The following is a 24,338-nucleotide window of genomic DNA, read 5'->3' as shown; positions in this document are numbered from 1 at the left end:
CCAGAAAACCAAGGCCACTTCCTCTCATGAAATCATAAGTTGGTGCTAACCTCATTCTGAGGAGGGGATGGGCAGAGCCTCCTGTGAGTCACTAAAGGCCCCAGTTCCCAATCTCTCACCCTGGTCACCACCAGTCACAGGTTGGCAGTGCCATCCATTAGAAAAGGTCCCAGGGACTGTCACTGAGGTGACTCATTACAGCTCTGAGTCTTAATCCCCTCTGCCTAGGGACTGCTCTGGATTGGCCAGGACTCTCACAGCTGTGGATGGAATCATCTAAGGAGCCTTATGCAAATACAGCCTCCTGGGTTCACCCCCCAGAGCTGTGCACTCTGATGCCCAGGCCCAGAGATTCTATGGTACCACCACGTGGAAGCATCCAGAAAGAACAGAAGGCTCGTGGACTTAGCAAGACTGGAGTTCGAGCCCTGGCCAGTGTGGCTCAATAGGTTGGAACACTGTCCTGTAACCGAAAGGTTGCAGGTTTGATTCCCAGTCAGGGCACATTCCTGGATTTCGGTTTCAATCCCTAGTTCAGTTGTGTGTGGGTGGCAATCAGTCAACGCTTCTTGGATCATTGTTTCTCTCTCTCCCTTCCTCTCTCACTTCCAGAATGGGACCTGTGAATCTTGTTTCTATCTGGGGACTTTGGGGGAGGGAGAGGCCAAGACCAAGCAGAATGCACCTGGGGCTGAGGCTGGGGGCTGGGGGCTGAGGGCATCTCCAACAGCATCTCTCCCTCCTACTCTCTCTAAGGGGCTGTATCTGGGCAGAAACTCATGGCTGCCTTCCCTCTCTTGAAAGAGACTGAGCTGGTCCTGCCCTGGTGTGAGAAATGCTCACAATAAAAACTGGGACACAGGACTTGAGCAGTAAAGCGAGGCCTTTATTCATGAGTCTGTAGAGCCGGGCGCACCCTCACAGCCAGGAGAATGTGCGCGTGAAGTAGACAAAGGAAACTGGTTTTATAGTCTTAGCTTCCCCACCCTGAAATTGGCACCCTAAAGTGATTATCTTCCTTGCCCTAAGTGAGAGTGATTAGCTTCCCTGCCCTAACGAAATTAGCTCCCCCTCCCCTCTCCTTCTTCCCCGTTTCTCCATTACTGGTTACTCCGAAGTTACAATCTAACATGGTTATCTAAATGCCTCTTCTGTGGTTTGTAGATATGCCAGTGCTATCAGTTCCCTTCTCAGAGACCCTCTAATTACATTTGCCCTTAAGACCCCTTAATTACATTTGCCCTTTGTTACTAATGACTTTTTACTGGTTTGGGAGTCACTATGTCCTTATTTCTAACACTGGGATGAGAGAGAGAAACAGAGGCTGAGAGGCACCACAGGAGCAGAGAAAAGGAGAGTGAGAGACAGAGAGTTGGAGACTGGCTCCTAGGAGATGAGGAAGCCCCTGGCAGACAGGCAGGTGGGCGGGGAGAGGCCCCAGGCAGCCAAGGTCAGGACCACACCCTTCAGCATGAAGATGGGGTCTGGGGAGCCTATATCATGGCTCTCTTTCACTGACCGCAGGGGAGGACGTTTTGCAATATAGGAAAGAAGAAGCCAGATTGAGAAAGGAAGTGCTTGTCACTCTGGGACAGGGGTGTTTTGGGGAAGGCTCCCACCCTCCCTTCTCCTCTGAAGGAGCCTGACTCTGCCCCTCCCAGTGGTCAGACTACCCTGAGGCAGCCTCTCCATAGAGCCTCCCTTCTGGCCTAGAGGCTCTGCTTGTCTTCTCATCCCCAGGAGGAGAGCAAGGCCATGGGTCTGCCCCTGCTGCTGTCCCTGCTGCTGCTACCAGCATCTCTGCAGGCTGGTGAGTGGCCAGGACCACATGGCTCTGCCCAGGGTCACGGCGGGGGGCCTGGGGGGAACCCTCCAGAGAGGTTGTGGCCAGGCATCTGGAGAAGGGGTCTGCTTGGGTAGCCAAATAGGCCTCCCACCCACAACAAGCAATGGACTGGGCTGGTCCCACAGTGCTGGGTCCTCCACACCCCTCACCCTGCTCTCTACCCCAAGCCTGGAGGGGGGACACCCAGCCAGAGGGCCAGTCCTACCATCTGTCACACTTCTGCCCATGGGTGAAGGCGCCAGACTGTCTGGGATTATCTTTTTCCTCTCCAAATGATTTCAAAGACTCTCCCTCTTGTCCCTCCTCCAGGTGGCTCAGCAAAATGCAAATCGAACTTTCTTTATGGTGTCATCCAACCAAAGCACCTCTCAGCCCCTGAGGGTGGCTCCATCCAGATCACCTGCTCCTTCTGTTACTCCTGGGAGTTAGCCAAGGATCCCAAAGTGAGAATATTCTGGAAATGGAAAGAATTCCATGGGCAGTTCATCTACAACACAACCCCGCTTTTCATCCATGAGGATTTCAAGGGCCGCCTCTCCCTGGACTGGAGAAAGGGCTGGAGGAACCTCACCCTTCAGATCTCTAACCTGCGGAAGGAGGATGAGTCTCGGTACTTCTGCCAAGTTCATTTGATCACATCAGAAGGCGAGAAACGGTGGCAGTCCATGGATGGGACCAAACTCACCATCAGCAGAGGTGAGTCCCCTACCCCAGCCACTGGTGCCCTCTTGCCCCAGGACTGGTCCAGGTGTTACAGAAACAGGGGTGTCCAAAAACAAACCCCAGAGTTTGCGGCTGGGGGATGGGAAAAGGAAGCAGCTTTTAAGATGCCTTTGCATGCCTGGGGCTGGTTGCTAGTGTCTTTGTTATGCAAAATGGCTTTGATACTTCCAAAGCCCAAGAAGATGGGAGGAGTCTTGAACTGTGGGATGGTACGGAGGGAGCCTACAGAGCCTGTGTAGGGTTCTGTGAATGGTCAGAACTGGTTGCAACACCCACTGTGTCAGAGGACGCAGTCAGGGATATATAAGCAGCTGCGGACATTTTAGCTCTCTCCCTCTCCCTCTCCCCTCCCCCTCCCCCCTCCCCTCCACCTCTCCCCCCCCACTCCCACTCCTCCTCCTCCTTCCCCTCTCCCTCCCTCCATGTGGTTTGGAGGAGGGGGCTCTCCATGTTGCTCTCTCTCTCTCATGTTCCCACCATTCGGCTTGGTGAAGGGGCCTTATCCATGCGGTTTTGAGAAGCTAGGTTCTCCATGTGGATTATAGAAGCTGAGTTCTCCATAGGGCTTTGAGAGGGCTCTCCAGGCTGCTTTAAGAGGCTCTCACCATGTGGTTTTGAGAAGGAAAGGAGATCCACACGGTTTGCAGGAAGAAGGCAGTTTACAAGGAGGCTGAGAATCCATGCGGTTCTGCATTAAAAGCTGGAGGGCAACATGGAGCAGAAAGGACCTCCCTAATCAGATTTGAGTGATTGGCAGCTACTGGTAAAGCTGAACTGTGCCTTGGAAGTGGGGAAACGGTGTTTCTGACATTTCTAAGGCTGGCCTGGTCTGGAAGGGGGAGGCAGAACTACGTGTTTGTGGGTATTTTAAAGAACATAAGACTCTACAGCAGAAATCCTCAAATAATCTAAATCTATTTAACTGTTAAATAAACAGTTCTTTTTCTTTTCACTAAACTCTAGTACTGAGAGTTGTAATTCTGGTGGCGGGCAATCGTTCCCCTAACTAAACAGCCTGTGGGTTCTGTTTCAATCAGAGCGGCCCAGAGGTTCTGTTACACAGATGCCTCTCTTCCTGATGCTTCTCTCAAACTCCTCCCCCTGCCCCTGACTCCTTCCCAGGCCTCTGACAACTTTACCTTTTTCACCATAATCTCCCCCAGACTTGGGCTGCCTTCCTTGCCCATACCCCTCACTGCCCCCTCCAGTTCCAGCCCCCAACCCTGTCCCCAGGCTTCAGCACCTTCCAGGCTCCCTGGTTATCCTGCTCCAAGCTGGGGCTCCAGCCCTGCCTGCTGCCCTCGCCCCATGTCCTGCAGGTGAACTTGACTTTTTCAGGATGTGGCCTGCCTTCCCTTTGTCATGTGTCTGTGTGTGGAGCCCCAGTTATCCCCATATCTTTGTCTCCCCACAGCCATGAGCTCAGTCTGGCACACACAGGAGGTACACAGGAAGGGCCTGAGGACGCCTCTGCCCCTGGTAATACTCCCATCACCTGTTTTCCCAATCTCCCTGCATTTTTTCCCACTCTGCTCCCCAGAACATGGCCCTCAACACTGTCAGGGCAGCCTGGCACTGAGAAATCACCCAGAGACCACTGTGGGATTAGGCAATGGGTTTATTGAGGGAAAAGGGGGGAAGAAGGGAGGAGGGGAGAGGCAGCTCCTGGACCAACTCAAGGGCCCGTAGGAGCAAGGGGAGTGGGGAGCAAGGGTAATGAGAAGGAAGAGAACAGGGAATGGGGAATGGAGAATGGGGAATGGGGACTCCTGGTCCTCCTCCTGGGCCCATAGGAGTCCCACCTGCACTTCTGCAGGCACCTTTTTTTATACTTTTCACCACACATTTTGTTAAGGGTTGAATTTGCTTATCAACATATTCAGTAGGTCATTTACATCTCATTGCTCCCCCTCCCACACCAGCTTAGTTAACATATCAGGCTAGGTCCATTACCATTTCCTCTGGGAACCAGTTCAGTCCATCCACATATCATTCGAGAACAGCTAAGTCCAAGGCCAGGTTGATTAGCATATACCAAAAGTCCAGGTGTGTGTTCTAGCTGCCTCCGCGTTCTGACAAACACCCCTATCCCAATTCCATCTCTTTCCTCTCTTTCCCCATCTCCCTCTTCCTGTCTCCATCCTCTTTAACCTCCTTGACTCTCTCAGGGTTCTGCCCCGACCTTCCCCACATGAGAGTCCCTGTGTTGCCCTCCTTCTCCACCCTGCTCCTGCTCCTCTGTCCAGGTTGTTAAGAGGCACCTCTGCAACAATAAGGGCAACTTCCGCTTACTGTGCACTGTGTCCATCTGAAACCTTGGTATGAATCGCCCTAGTTAACCTGCACCATGACTCCACAATGACAGTAGGTACTGCTATCATCTTTAAAATATATATATATATATTATTACTACACATTTGTGAAGGGCTTATCCCAGAATCTTGAGAACTAGGAAAGTACTACCTATATTTTAAATCTTGATATCTTGTATTTATCACTCTTGGGGGTACAGTGGATTAAAAAATGTAATCTCACATATTTTAAAAGATTGGGCTGGAAATAGGCTCAGAGGAGCATTCTTCATTTTATTATTTTTTTAATATGCTTTATTGATTATGCTGTTACAGTTTTCTCAATTTCTTTTCCCTTTGTTCACTCCACTTAGTGACCCCCCTCCCTCCACTTCTCCCCCACCTTAGTCCATGCCCATTGGCTGTGCATATAGTTCTTCTCAACATCTTTCTATTTACTCCACTCCCTTCTACGATGCTTCTTAATTCCTGTACCATCTCCATCCCTTTCCCCTCCCACTGACCTCCCCCCAAAATGTTCCCCCTACCTATAATTCTTTTCCCACTCTCGTTGCCTACTCAGTTTGCCTTTATTTCAATTTACTAGCTTCTGTTGTTGTTTGTTGTGATACAGTTTTCATTTTAATATTCATACTTTTGATCGTCTTTCTCCTTAACAAGTCCGTTTGTGAGAAATAAAGTTCACAATGAAAACACTGGGACACAGGACTTAAGCAGTAAACGAGGCAGTTGTTTACTCACAGATTTGCAAGTCCAGGCGCAGCCTAAGAAAGGGTGCATGCCAGGGCTTAAAGTGGGCTGCTTTTTATCCTAACACAATTAACCCACCTTTACTCCTCCTCCCCTTCCTCTCTGTTTTTCCCTACTCGATACTCTGGAGTTACAATCTAAAGCAATTGACTAAATCAACTAAGGGTAGCAATTATCTTATGAATAAGTTTCGTTAACTCCCTGACCATGCGTAATTCCCAGGTGATAAATATTCCATGATGGGTGGTGCCCTTCACACTCTGGGTTATCTCTGACTGTTTATGTCTTCAGTCTCATGTCTCCAGCCACAATTTCCCAGGTTATAAATACAGTATTCCTTAGTTCTGACAATCTCTGTCTCTAGCCCCTCTTGAAAGTTTTCTTAACCTGGTAACCACATTCTCTTTTGCTGCTAATCATTTCTTACCAGTTTGAGTGTCACTTTTATCAGTACCTCACACCTTTAACATTTCATATAACAGTGGTTTGGATCTGATGAACTCCTTCAGTTTTGCTTTGTCCTGGAAACATTTCCTCTGCCCTTCTATTCTGAATGACAGCTTCGCTGGATAGAGTAATCGTGGTTGTAGGTTTTTGCTTTTCATTCCTTTGAATATTTCTTGCCAGTCCCTTCTTGTCTGCAGTTTCTTCTGAGAAATCAGCTGATAGTCTTATCGGGACCCCTTTGTATGTAGTTCTCTTTTTCTTTCTTGCTGCTTTTAAGATTCTCTCTTTATCCTTAATCTTTGACATTTTGATTATAATGTGTCTTGGTGTGGTTCTCTCTGGGTCCAGTTTATTTGGAACTCTCTGTGCTTGCTGGACCTGTAAGTCTATTTCCTTCCCCAAGTTAGGGAAATTCTGCTTCATTATTTTTTCACATCACTTTTCAATTTCAAGTTGTTTTTTTTCTTCACCTTCTGGCAGCCCTACGATTTAGATGTTGGCCCGCTTATCGCTTTCCCATAGATTTCTGAGCTTCTCCTCATTTTCCTCACTTTTCATTTCCTCTTTCTGCACTGGTTGACTATTCCTTCCCTATGTTCCGATTTGTTGATTTGATCCCTGGTTTTCCTTCCCTCACCACTTGTTTCATTATGTGTTTTTGTTTATTTTAGCAGGACTATCCTTCATTCCTTCCCCATCTTGTTTAAGATCTGCTGTTAGGTCTGTAAGCTTTCTTATAACCAGAACTCTGAACTGAGCCTCAGAAAGATTATCTGTCTGCTGGTCCGATGGATCATATATTTGCTGTCTGGTCAGCTGTGTGATTGGGATCTCTATCATGATCCCTGCCATCCTGACAGTTTTGTGTTTACCTTTGATTTCTGGGCAGGGCTGTCACACCTCCTATGCTATAGGAGGCGGAGCCCCGTGCACTTGTCACTACCGGGCGACCCTTCTCACCATACTGTGGTGCTTTGTGTAGGGTCAGGGGTCCAAGGTGGATTCCTGCCGTTCACTCTCTGCTGAGAGACCAGGAGCCTCCTCCTCCATCCCCATGCCCTCCAGCCCTCACAGTCTGAGGCAGTGGGGGTCTGCCTTCCCCGGCGTTGGAATCGCAAGCTGACAGGTCTGGTCTGCAGCCAGGGGTGCTCTCCAGGAGCTTCTCGCCTCCCCTTAAATACAGGTGTCTATGCTTACTGCTGTCCCATTGTCGTTGCCGCAGCTGCCACCACCAGCACAGCTTGACCTCTCTGCCCCGGCTTTGCACCTCCTACCCATCCAGATGAGCACCACTTCTTCATAACTTCATATGTTGGACTTCCATGTAGCTTTTTTTTCTGGAACTTCTGGTTATTTCTGTTTTTGCAGTAGTTATATTCCCTCTTAGTTGTGGAGGGAGATGGAGCACATCAGTCTAGGCCTCCATCTTGGCCAGAAGTCAGGTACTGCTATCATCTTCATGTTAGAGATGGGGAAACTGAGGCATACAGAGCCTGAAGACAAGCCAAAAGTCTCCCTGTGATGCAGGCAATATTTGAATCCAATTTAATCCCCAAGCCTCCTCTCAACAATTAGCCTCTCGCCTCACCTACTGAGTTGATCATCTTGTGGTCCTGATCTATTTTAAACTTAATATGCAAAGTGTTGCTTTACTAGTTCTTCTTATATTACTCATTGGTTGTGAGATCTTAAACCTGGGTTTATCTCCAGGGAAGTGAGGGGAGAGGCTCTCTCACATGCCCAGGCAATAAGAAGATGCACTATAAGATGGTTTGGTTTTCATAATCACTTGTGTCAATGATGAATCACTCTTGCCAGTCAAGGAAGACACTCTCCGTGTCCCACCCTGCCCACCCTGGTAAACCACTGCCCCATCTTGGCCACTGGGTTAGTATTAGAGCAAATAGAAACTGGCTCATAAACCAAATTATTTAAGATATCCTTGGATTTATATTTTCTGTTCCTCCAACATATTTCTTTAAAAAAATAATTTATTTATTTGTTTATTTATTTTTAGAGAGGGAGAAAGAGAGGGAGAGAAACATCACTGTGTGGTTGCCTCTCACTTGCGCCCCCAACTGGGGACCTGACATGCAACCTAGTAATGTGCCCTGACTGGGAATTGAACCAGTGACACTCAGTTCGCAGGCTGACGCTCAATCCACTGAGCCACAGCAGCTAGGGCCCATATTTCTTTAAATGGCCTGTTTTGAGAGATTTTGGCTTTTTTAGATCTGTCTTATTTCTTTCCTAATTTACTTTATATTTTTTATTTTCAGTGTTAATGTACAACATTATTTCTGAATGTTTTTTATAACATTCACTATAAAGGTAATGCATAAATTCTGACCACGATAGGTTATATGCACGTGTTTACCTCCACTGCCTATCAAAATCAACTAAAATAACAGCAAAGTAATTTTTTTAAGACCAAAATCTGCAAGGACAAAAAAATGTGAACTAGGTGGACAAAAACAAAATTTGGGGAGCTGGAAACCAATAGACTAACGTAACTAGCTTAGGAGACCAGAGGAGCTAAACCTAAGCCAGTGGTGGGGCAACCCAGAAGTAAGGCGATTTGCATGGCAAACCCCTTAAAGTTTCAGTGTCCTATTTAAAGACATTTAGGTAATTGCTACATCACAACTATGCTGAAAAGAACACCCTTAAACACAGGTCTTTCAAAATTTGCACCAACATTTCCATAGGGCAAATTCCTAGCACTGATATCACTGAGTCTAAGAGCATGGATGGGTATTTTATACTTTGATAGGTATTCCTGAACACATTCTCAAATGTTGTGTCAGCTTATAGTCCCATTGTGCCAACACTAGGATCAGTAAAATAAACCGACAAACAAAAACCCAGCCTCTTGTTTTAATCTGCATTTCAAACATTGTGAATGGATATTAGCATCAGGGTTATGTTACCATTTTGTGAAGTGAATTAGAATTGCATAGTTTTCTGTATTTCTCTATGTTCTGGAACCTTCTGTCTAGGAATTATCTGTTCCTTAAATTTTTATAAGAATTTATCCATAAAATCTTCTGAGCTTGCAATCTTTATGGAAGGTAGTTCTGCAATAGTGTTCTCAATATCTTCTTCTCTACCATTAAAGTTTACTATTTTTTATATAAACATTTTTTAAAGTATATTTTATTGATTATGTTGTTACTGTAGTCCCAATTTCTTTTCCCTTTGCTCCCCTCTTCCCAGTACCCCCCTTCCCTCCAGCAATCCCACCCCACTTTGTCCACGTCCATGGGTCGTGCATATAAGTTCTTTGGCTTCACCCTTTCCTATATTATTCTTAACTTCCCCTTGTCTATTTTGTACCAACCAATTATGCTTCTTAGTCCCTGAACCATTTCCCCTTTCTCCCCCTCTCTCCTCCCAGCTGATAACTCTCCAATGGTCCCCATACTTATGATTCTGTTCCTATTCTGGTTGTTTGCTTAGTTTGTTTTTGTTTTTATTTTTTAGATTCAGTTGTTGATAGTTATGTGTTTGTCATTTTAATGTTCATAGTTTTAATCTTGTTTTTCTTAAATAAGTCCCTTTAATATTTCATATACAGTAGTCCCTCTCTATATCACAGTTCACATTGCGGCCTCATTGTATGGCGGGATTTTTAAAAATATTATATTTAATTATTTATCGCGGATTTTTAGCTATAAGGTTAATAAGGGACTGAGAACATTTTATAAGTGTGTGGGAAGGGTTTATAAAGCCTTAAAATATATATAAATACTAAAATAAGTGTACAGTTCCTGCTTCGCGGGTTTTCACCTATCGCGGGGGGAGTAGAACGTAATACCCGTGATAAGTGAAGGAATACTGTAATAAGGACCTGGCGATGATGAACTCCTATAGCTTTACGTTGTTTGGGAAGCACTTTATCTGCCCTTCCATTCTACATGATAGCTTTGCTGGATAGAGTAATCTTGCTTTTAGGTCCTTGCTTTTCATCACTTTGAATATTTCCTGCCAGCCCCTTCTGCCTACAAAGTTTCTTTTGAGAAATCAGCTGATAGTCTTATAGGCACCCCTTTGTAGGTAACTCTGCTTTTCTCTTACTGCTATTAAGATTATCTCTTTATTTTTAACCTTTGGCATTTTAACGATGATGTGCCCTGGTGTGGTCCTCTTTGGGTCTAGCTTGTTTGTGACCCTCTGTGCTTCCTGGACTTGTATGTTTATTTCCTTCGCCAAATTTGGAAAGTTTTTCTCCATTATTTTTTCACATAAGCTTTTAATTTCTTGCTCTTCCTCTTCTTCTGGCACCCCTATGATTCAGATGTTGGCATGTTTAAAGTTGTCCCAGAGGTCCCTAAGCCTCTCTTCATTTTTTAAAATTCTTGTTTCCTCATTTTGTACTGGTTGACTATTTTTTTCTTTTTTATAATTCAAATCCTTGATTTGAACCCCGGTTTTCTTCTCTTCACCATTGGTTTTGTGTGGATTTTCCTTCATTTTATTTAGCATAGACTTCACTTCTTTCCTTATGCATTTGCCATACTTATGCATATTTGTCAAGACAGCGAGCATCTCTATCACCAGTGTTTTGAACTCTGCGTCTGTTAGGTTGGCTATCTCCTCATTTGTTAGGTTGGTTATCTCCTCGTCGCTTAGTTCTCCCACAGGAACCTTGATCAATTCCCTCTTTTGGGCCATACTTTTCTGTCTCTTCATCTTGACAGACTCCTGTGTTTGTTTGCCTCCGTGTCTTAGGTAGAGCTGTTGTACCTGTTATGTTGTAAGGGGCAGAGCCTTAGCTATTTGTCAGTACAGAGCGACCTGTTTCACCACACTGTGGCACTGTGTGTAGGGGAGGGGTCGGAGAGGAAACAATGTCACTTGCTCAGCACTAGCTCCATTTCCAGGCACTTCTCCCACTTCCTTATGGGCCTGGCGCCTCTTTAGCTGTTGCCCTGGCCATTGTTCCCCAAGTGGGTGGGTCTTCACATGTTCTAGGACAGTGGGGGCCCTTTATACAAGCAGACTCTGCTGAAAGACCAGCAGTTCCTGCCTCCACCCCAATCCCCACTGGTTTGCACAGTCAGAAGCAATGAGGCTTTATTGTCCCCGGAGCTGGAACTGCCAGCTGTGCGGTCTGGTCTGGTGTTGGGAGTGCTCCCCAGGTGTCCCTCTCAACTTTTTTAAATGTGTGACTGCACTTTCTACTGGCCTTTGGCTGCACCGCTGCTGCCACCACCACACCACATCCTTTCTAACCTGGTTCCACACCTCCTACCTGTCTGGATGAATATTTTTTCTTTATTTCTTTCTTTGTTGGACTTCCATGCAGCTCCATTTTCTGGAACTTCTGGTTGTCTCTAATTTTGAGGTAGTGTATTCCTTCTTAGTTGTGGAGGGAGATTCAGCGTGTCTATCTAGGCCTCCATCTTGGCCGGAAGTCTAAAGTTTACTATTTCTTAAATTCATTCTTTAAAAGTGTTTCACAGGGGCCGGGAGTGGGGCCGCATCTCTGGTTACATGTGCTTCTACTTCTCACCGCCCCCTCCCCCAAAATAATAAAATAAAATAGTTTCAGAAAATCATTCATTTCTCAGAGCTTTTTAGATATATCGACCTATAATTGAGCATATACTAACTCATGATTTCAACAGGCTCTTAAATTGTTAGGTTTGCCAGAGTCTTGTTTGTTTTTTCCCTAAATAACTACTTCCTGCATTTGTTATTCATACTACTGTCCTGTTTTCTAATTAATTTGTTCTATCATAGGTTTTCATTACTTTAAAACTATGATTTTCCTTAGGGCTGGCTCCTCTCTCTTTTTGGTCCTTCTTCTTTGGAAATTAACTATTTCATTCACTTTTAACATTTCTTCACATTTGTAATAATAGAAGTGTTTAATACTATGAATTTAACTTTGAGTGTAGCTTTAGGTTTGTTTTGTTTTTAATATGCATTCCTATCATTTTTACTTTATCTGGCGTATTAGTATATTTTTGTTTCCTCTAAGTAACTGAAAATTTTTTAAATTCTCAGTTGAGGGATGGTATTTATACTTTTATTATTATTACTTTTTTTTTTAAGCTCTGGGAGGGAATGCAGGTCTTCTGTGTCCCTCCTAATGGAATCTGGGCATGTCACTCTCCTAGTAGTCAATGTGTTTACCAACTGGAAAGCTCTATTGAACTTTAGTGTCCAGAGTTTTTAATGAAAGTCCAGATCCATAACACACAGCTCACAGCCACAAACTTTTAATTATGTAATTGGTCTTTTCAAGACCACCTCCCACCCAAAGCTATCTAGGGGTGCACCATGAATCAACTCTTTAGCATAACAAAGATACTCCTAAAACTAGGAATATCTCAAGGAGTTAGAGTCTGGCTCTCAGGAACTAGAGGCAAAGATCAGTCAAATTCTTTTTTTCTTTTTTTTAAAGATTTTATTTATTTATTTTTAGAGAGAGAGAGGGAGAAAACATGTGTGAAAGAAACATTAATCAGTTGCCTCTCACACACACCCCAGCTGGGGACATGGCCACAATCCAGGCAGATGCCCTGACCGGCAATCAAACCTGTGACCTTCCAATTCACAGGACAGCACTCAATTCACTGAGCCGCACCAGACAGGGCAAGTTCTTTAATTTACAACTGAATGGCACACACATATATACACCCAATTTTTCCAAAGAACATTGTTGTGTAGTGATAATCCCCAAGTCTTCTTATCTGTTGCTGTTTGTTACTAAAGGACTAAAGAATCATGTTAATGGTACATTGTAGACTTTTTTTCTTGAAAATATATACAGAGAGAAATAGTTTTTGCTATTCAGACAGTGTAGGGACACTTTGTTTCTGGTTATTAATTTCTAATTAGAGTGGACAGTGAATTTGAAACTGAAGATTTTATTTTAATTGGATTTTTTTCTTATAATGAAGTACTTGGTCAATTTTTTAAGGTCTGTTAAAATAAAGTACAATCTGTTTATAGAGCTTGTATTAACTTAACATTAACAATACATCCCAGTATACACTAGGTGCTTTGCAGATTTTTAAAAAATTTATTAAAACAATTTTGTAAAACGGCAAATACTGGATGATTCCACTTATATGAGGTATCTAGAATAGTCAAATTCATAAAAACAGAAAGTAGAATGGTGGTTACCTGAGGCTGGGGGAGGAGAAAATGGGGAGTTTATTGGTTAATGGGGACAAAATTTCAGTTTGGAAAGAAGAAAAAGTTCTTGAGGATTATGGTGGTGAGAGTAGCACAGCAATGTGAATATCCTTAATGCCACTGAACTGTACACTTAAATATGGTTAAAATGGTAAATTTTATGTTATGTGGCTTTTGCCACAATAAATATTGTTTTTAATCCTGTGATCTAGATATCCCTATTTCTAGGTGATCAAGAGAAGTTCTGAGGTCACACCACTGGTCAGTGGTGGAGTCAGGGTTTCAACCGAGTGATATATATTCTCAGCCTTCAGTATTTCATTTTGTTAATCCCCTCCTGATTTGAGAGTTTCAGAGGGTTACTCCCAACACCCAATATTCCCCAAAGTAGGGAACAGGATGTTACAGTGTCACCCAAATACCCTCCAGTCCTCCAAGGGAGAATTTGCTTATTTCTCATGTCTTCTCAGCCCCAGAGAAACCCACGGAGCGCCCCATCAGCACCATCACCACCACCACAGATGGCCTCAGTATTTTGCGGGGGAAAAAGGAGCTGGGGTCTTGGGCCTTGAGTACAGAAGCTGTGGTCAGCGTGGCAGCGGCCAGCACTGTGCTTAAAATTGCAATTTTGGGACTGACAATCTACCTCAGGTGGAAGAGAAGCAATCTAGGTAAGTGGTCCTTTCCCCAATTTCCCAACTGGGTGTTTCTCAGAACCACCTGCACCAGGATGACTGAAGATCCCTGCTGGGGTGAGGTCTGCACAGGGGAATCTGCATTGTTAATAGTCTCCTCAAGTGGTGTCTGGGAGTGATCAACTTTGAAAACCATGGCTCTAAACCAACCCCTCTCCAAAGTCTGGTTGTTTTTTGTTCCTCTCTCTTGACTTAATCATTTCTCAGCAGTCTTCACCTTTTTGTTCATGGAGAAGAAAGAGTCTGCTCTGAAAAATTAAGGAGCGAGCAGAATGAATAGGAAGTTGGCTCAGCTTAGCAAGCATTGGTGGCACCCATTTTCCAGGGCCTGACTTGTAATTAGAGATACAAAAGTAAATAAAGCAGAGCTCCCGTTCTCAAGAAACTCAGTGGGGGAGGGAAGGAATTGGGGCAGTTGCCTGAAGGGCTTATGGCCTCGTTTGGAAAGAGCTATGGTAGTTGGGGAGAAGATGGGGATAATCAAGGAGGACTTCTCAGAGAAAGTGACACCTGCAAAAAGTCTCAAAGAATAAAAAAGAATTAGCCAGGCAAGTAGCAAGGGTGGTATAGAGGTTACTTTTCTTCCAGAAAAACGAAACCATTCTGGGAACTTTCAGTAGCTCATGCTGTGGGGGAGGCAGGAGATGAGAGAAGAGGACATTGTAAATTATACCCAAAAGCCTCAAGTCCCAGAGGAAACATGAAGGATCCAGGTGGCAACCTTACTTTGTCTTACAGATACATCAAATCTGCAGTGGAGGGACCAGACATGGGCTAGGCTAGGGTCAGTCTAATGCAGTGGCACCTTGAGTGAAAGGAGAGAGGCAGATTCTTGAAAAAGTTAAAAGGGAACCAGTAAGACTAGGTGGTTGGATTGATGTAGGGGTGAGGGAGCCAGAAGTCCCATGTTTACAGCTTGGGTAAACAAGGCTATGATGAAAATTACCAAGTGAATTAGGGAACATAGGAGGTCAAAGACCATGTCTGGGGATGGAAAATTATTCCTCCACTTTGAGAAATGTTATATTTGAGACACTGTGTGGCATCTGAGTAGAGATGTCCATCATTTGCAGCTCAAAAAGAGGATGGGGCTAGAGGAATTAATTATTTGTACCCCAACGCCTTCCAAAAATTGATTTGAAATTACTTTAAAGAAAATTTGCAATGAGAGAATTGTGATCTTAGATATTAAAGCACAAAGGTGAAGAGCATGGAATCTGACTGCCTGCAGTCAATACTGGATGGGTCAACTTTGGCACAATGGACCAATACTCTGTGCCTCAATTTACTCATCAGTAAAATGGGGATAATAATAGTAATTACCCCAGGAATTGTCATGACAACTAAACATAATGCATTTAGAATAGGCACTAACACAGAGTAAGCACTAACACATAATTATTAAACTACAATAATTAGACTTCTGGTCAAGATGGCAGCATAGGCAGACACAGCTCGCCTCTTCACACAACCACATCAAAATTACAACTAAAATATAGAACAACCATCACTCAGAACTGTCAGAAATTGAGTTGAATGGAAGTCTGACTACTACAGAAGTAAAGAAACCACATCCATCGAGACTGGTAGGAGGGACACAGATGTAGAATGGTCTGGTCCCACACCCACATGTGGTGGATAAAAATACAGGAGGTACATCTCAGGATCAAGGAGTTCCAGCCCCACAGCAGGCCCCCCAGCCTAGGGTTCCAGTGCCAGGAAGGTAAGTCCCCACAACTTCTAGCTGCAAAAACTAGCAGGAATTGAGTTGGTGGAAGAAACTACTGCTGCCCCAAGCAGTTCCTCTTAAAGAACCCCAACACAGTCTCACCTACTCACTTCCTTTGAGCTCTGGCACCTGGGTAGCAGCTTGAAAGGCACCAGTGGTATACAGGGAGAAACTGAAGAATCTGGCCTTAGGGGGAGCAAAGGCCATTGTCTTTTTTCTAAACCATCCCCTCACAGGCTGGTAAGCTGGTGCCATATCTGAGACTCCATCAACCTGGCTAACACTGTTGGACATACCTTGGAGATCCCCAGAGACTCTGCTCCACCCAATTACAGGCCCACGGCAAGCTGCTTTTCCATATGAATGGTTGGTCTTGGCTCAAGCTTCACGACATCCTAAATCCTATCAAACAAGCAACAGCTGGCCTCAGTGAACCCCACACCCAGCACTAGCATAGTCAACCTAGATTCACAATTTGGCTTCACCTGGGAATCTCCAAGCCCAGCACAGGTAGCAATAATCTCAGATTGCTTTATAACTTAGGCAGGGTGGCCCTGAGTAAAACACAGGTGGGGGCTAACCTCGGCCTGCACCACCTGGGAAACCCCAGGGCCAGTGCACCCAGTGAGTAGCTACAGACCATGTCGGAGCACCACCACCCTGCCCTTGCACAGCTGATCCTCCATGAAGGACGGAGGTTGGTGATCAGTGGTCACAGCCAGTCCTTGCAGCTGACTGGCCTGGGTAAATTCCAACCTTTGATCTTCTGATAGCAACCAGGGCTAAACTACAAGAGAAGGGTGTACCTCGAGTACCCGGCTTGGGTGATAGGGGAGGCTGTGCCACTGGACCCTACAGGACACCTACTACATTAGGCCACATTACCAAGACACGAAGTCAAAGCAGCTCTATCTAATACATAGAAATAAACACAAGGAGGCTGCCAAAAAAAGGAGACAAAGAAACATGGCCCAAATGAAACAACAGATCAAAAGTCCAGACAAAGAGCTAAACAAAATGGAGATAAGCAATCTATCAGATGCAGAATTCAAAACACTAGTTGTAAGGAACTTAGTGAGAACCTCAGTGGCATAAAAAAGATTCAGTCAGAAACAAAGTGTACACTAACTGAAATAAAGAACACTACAGGGGAACAACAGTAGAGTGGATGATGCAGAGATTCAAATCAATGATATGGAACATAAGGAAGCAAAAAACAACCAATCAAAACAAGAAGATGAAAAAATAATCTAAAAAAAAGAAAAATGAAGCTAGTATAGCAGCCTCTGGGACAACGTCAAGAGGTCTGACATTTGCATCATAGGGATGCCAGAAGGAGAAGAGGAAGAGCAAGAAATTGAAAATCTATTTGAAAAAATAATAAAATAAAACTTCTCTAATTAGGTGAAGGAAAGAGACATGCAAGTCCAGGAAGCACAGAGAGTCTCAAACCAGATGGACGCAAAGAGGCCCACTCCAAGACACATCATAATTAAAATGTCAAAGGTTAAAGATAAAGAGAGAATCTTAAAAGCAGCAAGAGAAAAGCAGTTACTTACCTTCAGGGGAGTTCCTATAAGACAGTCATCTGACTTCTCAAAAGAAACTTTGTAGGCTAGAAGGGATTAGCAAGAAATATTGAAGGTCATAAAGATTAGGGACCTACAGCCAAGATTGCTCTTCCCAGCAGAGCTGTCAGTTAGAATCAAAAGGCAGATAAAAAGCTTTCTAGAACTATGAATAATAAAGTGGCAAAAAATACAAATCTATCAACAATTGAATCTAAAAAACAAACTAAGCAAACAAGAAGAACAGAGACAGAATTGTAGATACAGAGAGCGTTTTAATGGTTGCCAGATGGGAGGGTGATGTGGGGGAATGGGTGAAGAGGTGAGTGAATTAGGAAGTAAAACTAGGTAGTTACGTAATAGCCATGGAAATGTAAAGTACAGTATAGGAAATGGAGTAGTCAAAGAACTTATACGCATGACCTGTGGATATGAACGATGGTGGGGAGATTGTCTGAGGGAGTTGGGGGTGGTGGTGGTGCTGAGTGGTTGGGGGGGAAAAGGGGAAAAGTCAAGAGAACTGTAATAGCATAATTAATAAGATACAATTAAAAATAATTAAAGTAATGAAATACTAGAATATAATAAACAAACAGATAACGGAAGAAAATAAAAAAACTGAAATATAGGCAGTATAAAAACAGACCCACATATGCCGGAATTTAGTAGGTTAAAGGGTAGCATGTCTAATCAATGGGAAAAGATGAGTAATTCAACACATAGTGCTGAAATAATTGCATAGCCACCTGAGGAAAAAAAAATAACGTTATCTCCCTACCTCATAAAATGCACTAAAACAAATTTCATGAAGATCAAAGATTTGAAGAAAAGAAAAATAACCCTAGTTCTAGAAGAAAGCATGGGGTGGAGATGACTTCTTTAAATAAGACATAAAGCCCAAAGCCATGGATAAAAATATTGGTAAGTTCAACTATATACAAACTGAGTTTAAACTGTGCAGTGCAAAAACTACCATGATTGTCTCCTGAGTGTGAGGTGAGGGTCAAAGATGAAGAGAAAATGTGACGTCATCACTCAGGAAATGGAAGATTGTATTTAAGGATTTAACTCAGATGAGAAGCCATAGATCAGTAGACACATCATTGCACATAATTGTGTTTTTCCCCAGCAGTCAATTAAAAGTTGTGTTCGGCAGCTAGCATCAGAGACCAGAAGCAACCATAGCTTAAATAACACAGAGTTTATTATTTTTCCCTCATAAAAAACGAATCTGGAGGCAAACAACAGAGGCCACTGTCCTTAGAAATTCAGGCTTCTATCTTTCCATTAACTTCCTGGATACTGGCTTCTATCCTGAAGGTCGCCTTGTGGTCCAAGGTGTCTGCAAAAATTCCAGCCATTATTATTTCTGAATCCATGTAGGAAACAGAACAAAGGAGGAAAGGATAAAAGACTATGCCCAAGTTGTCTGTCCTCATTTTAAAGAGCCTTTCTGAAAGTCTTACCCACACTTCCCTTTATATCTTATTGGCCAAATTTTAGTCGTTTGTTCTACATCTATCTGTAGGGGAGCACACTGCACTCTTAATAAAGTCAAGGTTCTGGACTTCCGACCAAGATGGAGGTGTAGATAGACACGCTGCGTATCCCTCCACAACTAAGAAGGAATACAATTACCTCAAAACTAGAAACAACCAGAAGTTCCAGAAAATCAAACTGCATGGAAGTCAAGCAAACAAAGATATAAAGAAGAAATACTCATCCAGACAGGTAGGAGGGGCAGAGCTGGGGCAGAGAGGATGCGGTGTGGTGACGGCAGCACTGGTGGCAGCAGCAGCAGCAGCAGGCCAGCAGAAAGTTCAGTCACGTGTTTTTAATAAGTCAAGAGGGACACCTGGGCAGCATTCTCAGCTCCTCACCCGACATCGTAGCCCACGGTCCCAGCACCAGGGAAAATCAAGCCTCATTGTTTCTGACTGTGCAGACCAGTGGGGGTTGGGGAGGAGGCAGAAACTGCAGGTCTCTCAGCAGAATCTGCTTGGTTAAAGGGCCCCCATGGTCCTAGAACATCCGCAGATCCACCCACTCTGGGAACGATGGCCAGGGCAGCAGCTAGAGGGGCACCAGTCCAGTGCGGAAGTGGGATAGGTGCCTGGAAAAGGGACAAGTGCTGGGCAGGTGTCATTGTTCCCTCTTGGACTCCTCCCCCACATACAGGGCCACAACGTAGTGAAACAGGTCACCCTGTACTGACAAATAGCTAAGGCTCTGCCCCTTACAACGTAACAGAAGCGACAGCTCTACCTGGGACGCAGAGGCAAACAAACACAGGAGCCTGTCAGAATAAGGAGACAGAGAAGTATGGCCCAAAAGGAGAAATGGATCAAGTTTCCAGTGGGAGAACTAAGCGATGAGGAGATAGCCAACCTAACAAATGAGGAGATAGACAACCTAACAGATGAAGAATTCAAAACACTGGTGATAATGATGCTTACAGGCTTGACGGATATGCTTGAGTATGGCAAATGCATAAGAGAAGAAGTGAAGGCTATGCTAAGTGAAACGAAGGAAAATCCACAAAAAACCGATGGTGAAGGGAAGGAAACCTAGGTTCAAATCAATGATTTGGAACGTAAGGAAGAAAAAAAGGAAGAGACCAGAAGCAACCATAGCAAGGAAGCAAGAATTGAAAAAAATGAGGAAAACTTCCCAAGTTTTGCAAAGGGGATGGACATACAGGTCCGGGAAGCACGGAGGGTCCCGGGCGAGCTGGACCCAGAGGGGACCACACCAGGATGCATCATTATTGAGATGAAAAAGGTGAAAGATAAAGAGAGAGTCCTGGGGGCAGCAAGAGAGAGGCAGAGAGTTGACTATAGAGGGGTGTCTATAGGACTATCAGTTGATCTCTCAGAGGACACTTTGCAGGCAGGAAGGGACTGGCAAGGAGTATTCAACATGATGAAAAGCTACCTACAACCAAGATTACTCTATCCAGCAAAGTTATCATTTAGAATGGAAGGGCAGATGAAGTGCTTCCCAGACAAGGTGAAGCTAAAGGAGTTCATCATCACCAAGCCATTATTATATGAAATATCAAAGAGACTTACTTAAGAAAAAGAAGATTAAAACTAGGAACACTAAAATGACTACAAACTCAAAACTATCAACAACTGAATCTAAAAAATAGAAACAAAATCCAACTAAGCAAACCAGAATAGGAACAGAATCATTGGTATGGGATCATTTGGAGGGTTATCAGCTGGGAGGGGAGGAGGGGGAGAAATGCGGATATGGTGCAGGGACTAAGAAGCATAACTGGTTGGTACAAAAAGACAGGGGTGTGTGTGTTAAGAATAGTATAGGAAAGGGTGAAGCCAAAGAACTTACATGCAGGACCCACTGACATGAACTAAGGGGGGTGGGATTGCTGGAGGGAAGGTGGTATTGGGCAGAGTGGAGCAAAGGGGAGAAAAATCAATAAAATATACTTTTAAAAAAATGCCAGGGATCTGTAAATGAGGAAGAAGAGGTGAATGGATAGATGGATATTGGATAAACAAAAAGCATTCCATGCGATAGACTCATGCAGGATTGGAGATTTGTCAGCTCGGTGTGGCAGGACAGGGAAACTCAAGAGGTCAAAGAGCTGGTGAAAGGGCCTGAATGGAGAGTGGGGGACTCACAGACAGACTAGGTAACCTGAAAGAAAGTGGATATCAGGGGACAAGAGCTCAGAGAGGTCAAAGCACGGGTAGAGGGGGAAGATGACAAAAGAGAGCGGAGAAGAAAGAAAGTTGTAGCATAAAAATGATACTAGCATGTAATATTTTAGAGTTCTCATTTCTAGTGATAAAAATAAAGTTCAGGGTATGGCTGACTGGAGTGGAGGTCACTGGAATTGAGGGGTGGATGGGTGAGTCTGGTGTGTTAGAGGATTGTCCCTGTGGATGATGAGACCTCCCAGGAGGGTGGCCAGTGGTGGAGAGGATATGTGTGAACCAGGGGCCATGTGCTTCAGAAATACTGTAGAGACACTTAGAAGAATCTGGAGGGGGTTTAGTGTATTTGTGTTAGGGTGGTAGGGGGGACAGAATCCTCAGTGCAAACACAGATTCCAGCGATGGGATTCATGAAGTGGTAGAGAGAAACAGCCACTGCTCAGAAGGAAAGACAAGACTGGTTTGTCAGGGCAGGAGGGAGCAATGGTGCTTGTGACAAGAGCAGGGAGAGACAGGATGGGTGGCCAGGGCTCAGCAGTGGGGGAAGCAGGTTGGGAGATTGCGTAGAGTTCAAGAAAAGAGGAAGGAAGGGTGGGGTACAGGGCAGGGTGGAGGGGGCACAGGGTGCAGAGAGCGCTCCTGATTTGGTGTTGAGTGTTGAGAACAATAGCAGGACAGGTGTGGTGGCTTTCAGGTGCCAGCTGGGTGCTGGCGTTGAGTCCTGGGCTTTTCCCTCATGAGTTTCAGCAGAGCTGCTTTGTAGCCCTGATCTCTTCAAGGATGGTCTCAGAGTAGGATGGAGCAGAAAAGCAGAAAAGGCAGGAGAGATGCTGTTTTGGGTGGCACTCACAGGCTGTTGGTTCCTCCACAGCTCTGCAGACCAAAGCAAGAGCCCCAGACAGGTGAGTGCTTGTCCTCTGGAGGGCGGGGGGGCAGAGGGCGCTAGTTTGGGAAACAAGAAGCGTCCTTATGAGAACACTGAGAGGGACCCTTCCACAGCTGTTCTCATCCTTGACTTTTCTATCAACATCCACATACATCCCTACCAGGCTAGGCTCTTTATTTCCTGAGGCTCTGGCTTCTGAGAACAAACAAATCAAGAATGGTGGACCTAGGGGTTCCAACAGTTTCTCTGATTCTTTCCCAGAATATCTCTTTTCTCTTTCTCTGGTATCCTCTTTTCTCCTCCTTTCATGGCCAGTTCTCAGCTTTTCTTTCTGTTCATCCTTTCTTCTTTTCACCTTGAACACCGTCCTTCCCAAACACAGTTTCCCGTTCCTCTTTCTTGCTCACTGTCCAATCTGCCTTTTCCCCTGCTGAGGTGCCTGAAGGGACCACAAGAATTGTTGCCTCCATCACCTCTACCATCTGCCTTTTCTCAGAGCACCGCCCCCAAGGAGCTGCCAGCCTGGCCTCCTCTCTGTGCCCAGCTCCCATCCTGTCCTCCTCACTCTCCCACCAGTTTCCTTTTCTCCATCCTTCTTCCCATTTCCACACTCTTTCTTCCCTAAGTCCCCATCCCTTCTTTCTCTGCCTCCCTGACTTTCGCCAGCTGCCTTCCTCAGGTCCCCTCCCAGGGTGGTGTCTCCTCCTGGGGCCCCAGGCCTGAACACCCACCCAGAGGCTGTGGTTTTCCTTCTCCGGTCTTAATCAAGGCAGTGCCAGCAGAGGGGACAGGAACTCACCCTTCCTATTTCTCCTCCTGTGCCCCCTTCCTACAAAAGTGTCTTCCCTAGAACAACCCTCCTCTGTTGGCACTCAGGGACCTCTTATCAAAGTCAAGGAGCTTTGTCCCTACATTTTTTTCTAGGCGTTTTATGGTTTCAGTTCTTACATTTAAGGCTTTAGTTCATTTTGAATTAATTTTTGTGTATGGTATAAGGGTCTAATTTCATTCTTTTGCATGTGGTTATTCAGGTTTCCAAACATTATGTGGTTGTCCATGACATTGATTACTATACATGTGAAAATGAATTACATCTACCCATAATAAATTGATGTCTCAGGATCATAATATTGAGTGAAAGAAACAAGTTGTAGAAGAATATTTACAATATGATATATTAATATAAAGTTCAAAAACATACCAAAACAATCCTTGTGTAGAGAGGCTAAATGTGGTAAGACTACAAAAAATTTCAAGGAAATGATAAACACCCCATTCAAGGTAGTGGTTACCTCTGCAAGATCGGGAAAGGGATGGGATTAGAGAAAAACATAAGTAGACTTCAAAATAATGACAATGTCTTTCTTAAACTGGGTGGTGAGTAGACGGGTGTTTGTTATATTATTGTTCTTTGGACCTTTTATTTATGAAATGTTCTCATGACCAATTAATAATATTTGGCAAAAAAAAAGGCTTTTTAAGACTATTTAAGGTGCATGATGAGAAAGAGGGGCCGTCTTCCTGAGAGGGAAGTAGGCATTAAGTGGAGAACAGAGCAGTGTGTGGTCAAGGGATCCAAGGAGGAGAGGGGAACGCAAGTTTCAAGAAGTGCTGCTGGGTGGTGCAGTAAATGAGCACTAAGTGTCCTTTGGATTAGTCAATTATGACATTCATGATCAATGTCGCCCAGAGCCGTTTTAGTGGAGCGGTCAAAGTGGGAGCCAGACGGAGCAAGACAGTGAATGGAAATTTATGAAAAGGAATCTGCAAGGATATAAGCTTACTGCTCCTCCTCAGGAGGTGGCTCTGGGTGCAGATGCTGACTAGTTTTCAGGTAACGTGTCTTGAAGGAGAAACAGCGGCAAAAAATGGTCTGTTTTCTCTGTGAATAAGTGCTGCCCCCTTCTGGGCGTGAGGAGGGAATGGCGTAGTGTAATTAGCAGCTGCTTGAGGGAATGTCAGAAAGCATGAAAAGATTACCAAACTCTGGAGACGATGAACTTTCAGTATCACCAATTCAGACACATACTCAATGACAACAACAAAAAATGGCCACAACTTCCTTGAAGTTTCTTCTATCAAGAAGTGGAGGCTATTTCCTTATCTCTGAGTCTGGACTGGCCTTCTATCTTGCTTTGACAGAAAATGATACAAGCTATACTGTGCAATTTCTGACCTAGACCTCAAGTGCAAGTGGCCTTGCAGCTTCTGCCCTATCACTAGGAACACCGCTGCCACCGTGTGGACAAGCCCGAGCTAGCTATTGGAGACTGAGAAACCATGTGGAGACAGGCCCCAGCCATCCCACAATTCCAGCTGATGTACCCCGATGGCTGATGAGGCCATCCTAGATCATTCACCTCCAGCCAAGGCATTCCAGCTGAATCACAGAATTGTAAGATATAATTTATGTTTGTGGTTTTAAGCCACTAGTTTTTGGGGTGGTTTGTTGTACAATAAAAGCTAATTCACTCATTCTTTAGATAATTTTTAAAGCATATTCGTAACTATCTGGTTGTTTCCAGTCATTGTGCTTTTGTCTGAGTTTTC

General features: G+C 44.5%; 1 protein-coding gene across 3 annotated transcripts; it reads left to right on the top strand.

Moving 5' to 3' along the window:
- Positions 1-1,607: 1,607 nt before the first annotated feature.
- On the top strand, positions 1,608-24,290 carry LOC150008988 (paired immunoglobulin-like type 2 receptor alpha). 3 transcript variants are annotated; one of them, XM_090279083.1, is made up of 5 exons: positions 1,608-1,810; positions 2,156-2,542; positions 13,698-13,898; positions 21,774-21,804; positions 23,969-24,290. In XM_090279083.1, the coding sequence occupies exons 1-5, from the start codon at positions 1,756-1,758 to the stop codon at positions 24,009-24,011; spliced, it is 717 nt and encodes a 238-aa protein (XP_090135209.1). In that variant the 5' UTR covers positions 1,608-1,755; the 3' UTR covers positions 24,012-24,290. The 3 variants fall into 3 exon arrangements, with proteins under 3 accessions (XP_090135209.1, XP_090135210.1, XP_090135208.1); XM_090279084.1 differs by having other exon boundaries at positions 23,931-23,990; XM_090279082.1 differs by lacking the exon at positions 21,774-21,804.
- The last annotated feature ends 48 nt before the right edge of the window (positions 24,291-24,338 follow it).

This window comes from Furipterus horrens, unplaced genomic scaffold (assembly GCF_987537825.1).
Source record: "Furipterus horrens unplaced genomic scaffold, mFurHor1.1.pri manual_scaffold_5, whole genome shotgun sequence".
NCBI lineage: Eukaryota > Metazoa > Chordata > Mammalia > Chiroptera > Furipteridae > Furipterus > Furipterus horrens.
Note: the sequence above shows the minus strand (reverse complement) of the source record. Positions and strands in the feature narration are given on the sequence as shown.

What these genes read in the sequence shown, in the direction of transcription:
- LOC150008988 (XM_090279082.1), top strand. Translation starts at nt 1,756, where the DNA reads ATGGGTCTGCCCCTGCTGCTGTCCCTGCTGCTGCTACCAGCATCTCTG. An exon ending in CAAACTCACCATCAGCAGAG is followed by an intron (nt 2,543 to 13,697) that starts GTGAGTCCCCTA and finishes ATGTCTTCTCAG; the next exon opens with CCCCAGAGAAACCCACGGAG. An exon ending in GTGGAAGAGAAGCAATCTAG is followed by an intron (nt 13,899 to 23,968) that starts GTAAGTGGTCCT and finishes TTTCTGACCTAG; the next exon opens with ACCTCAAGTGCAAGTGGCCT.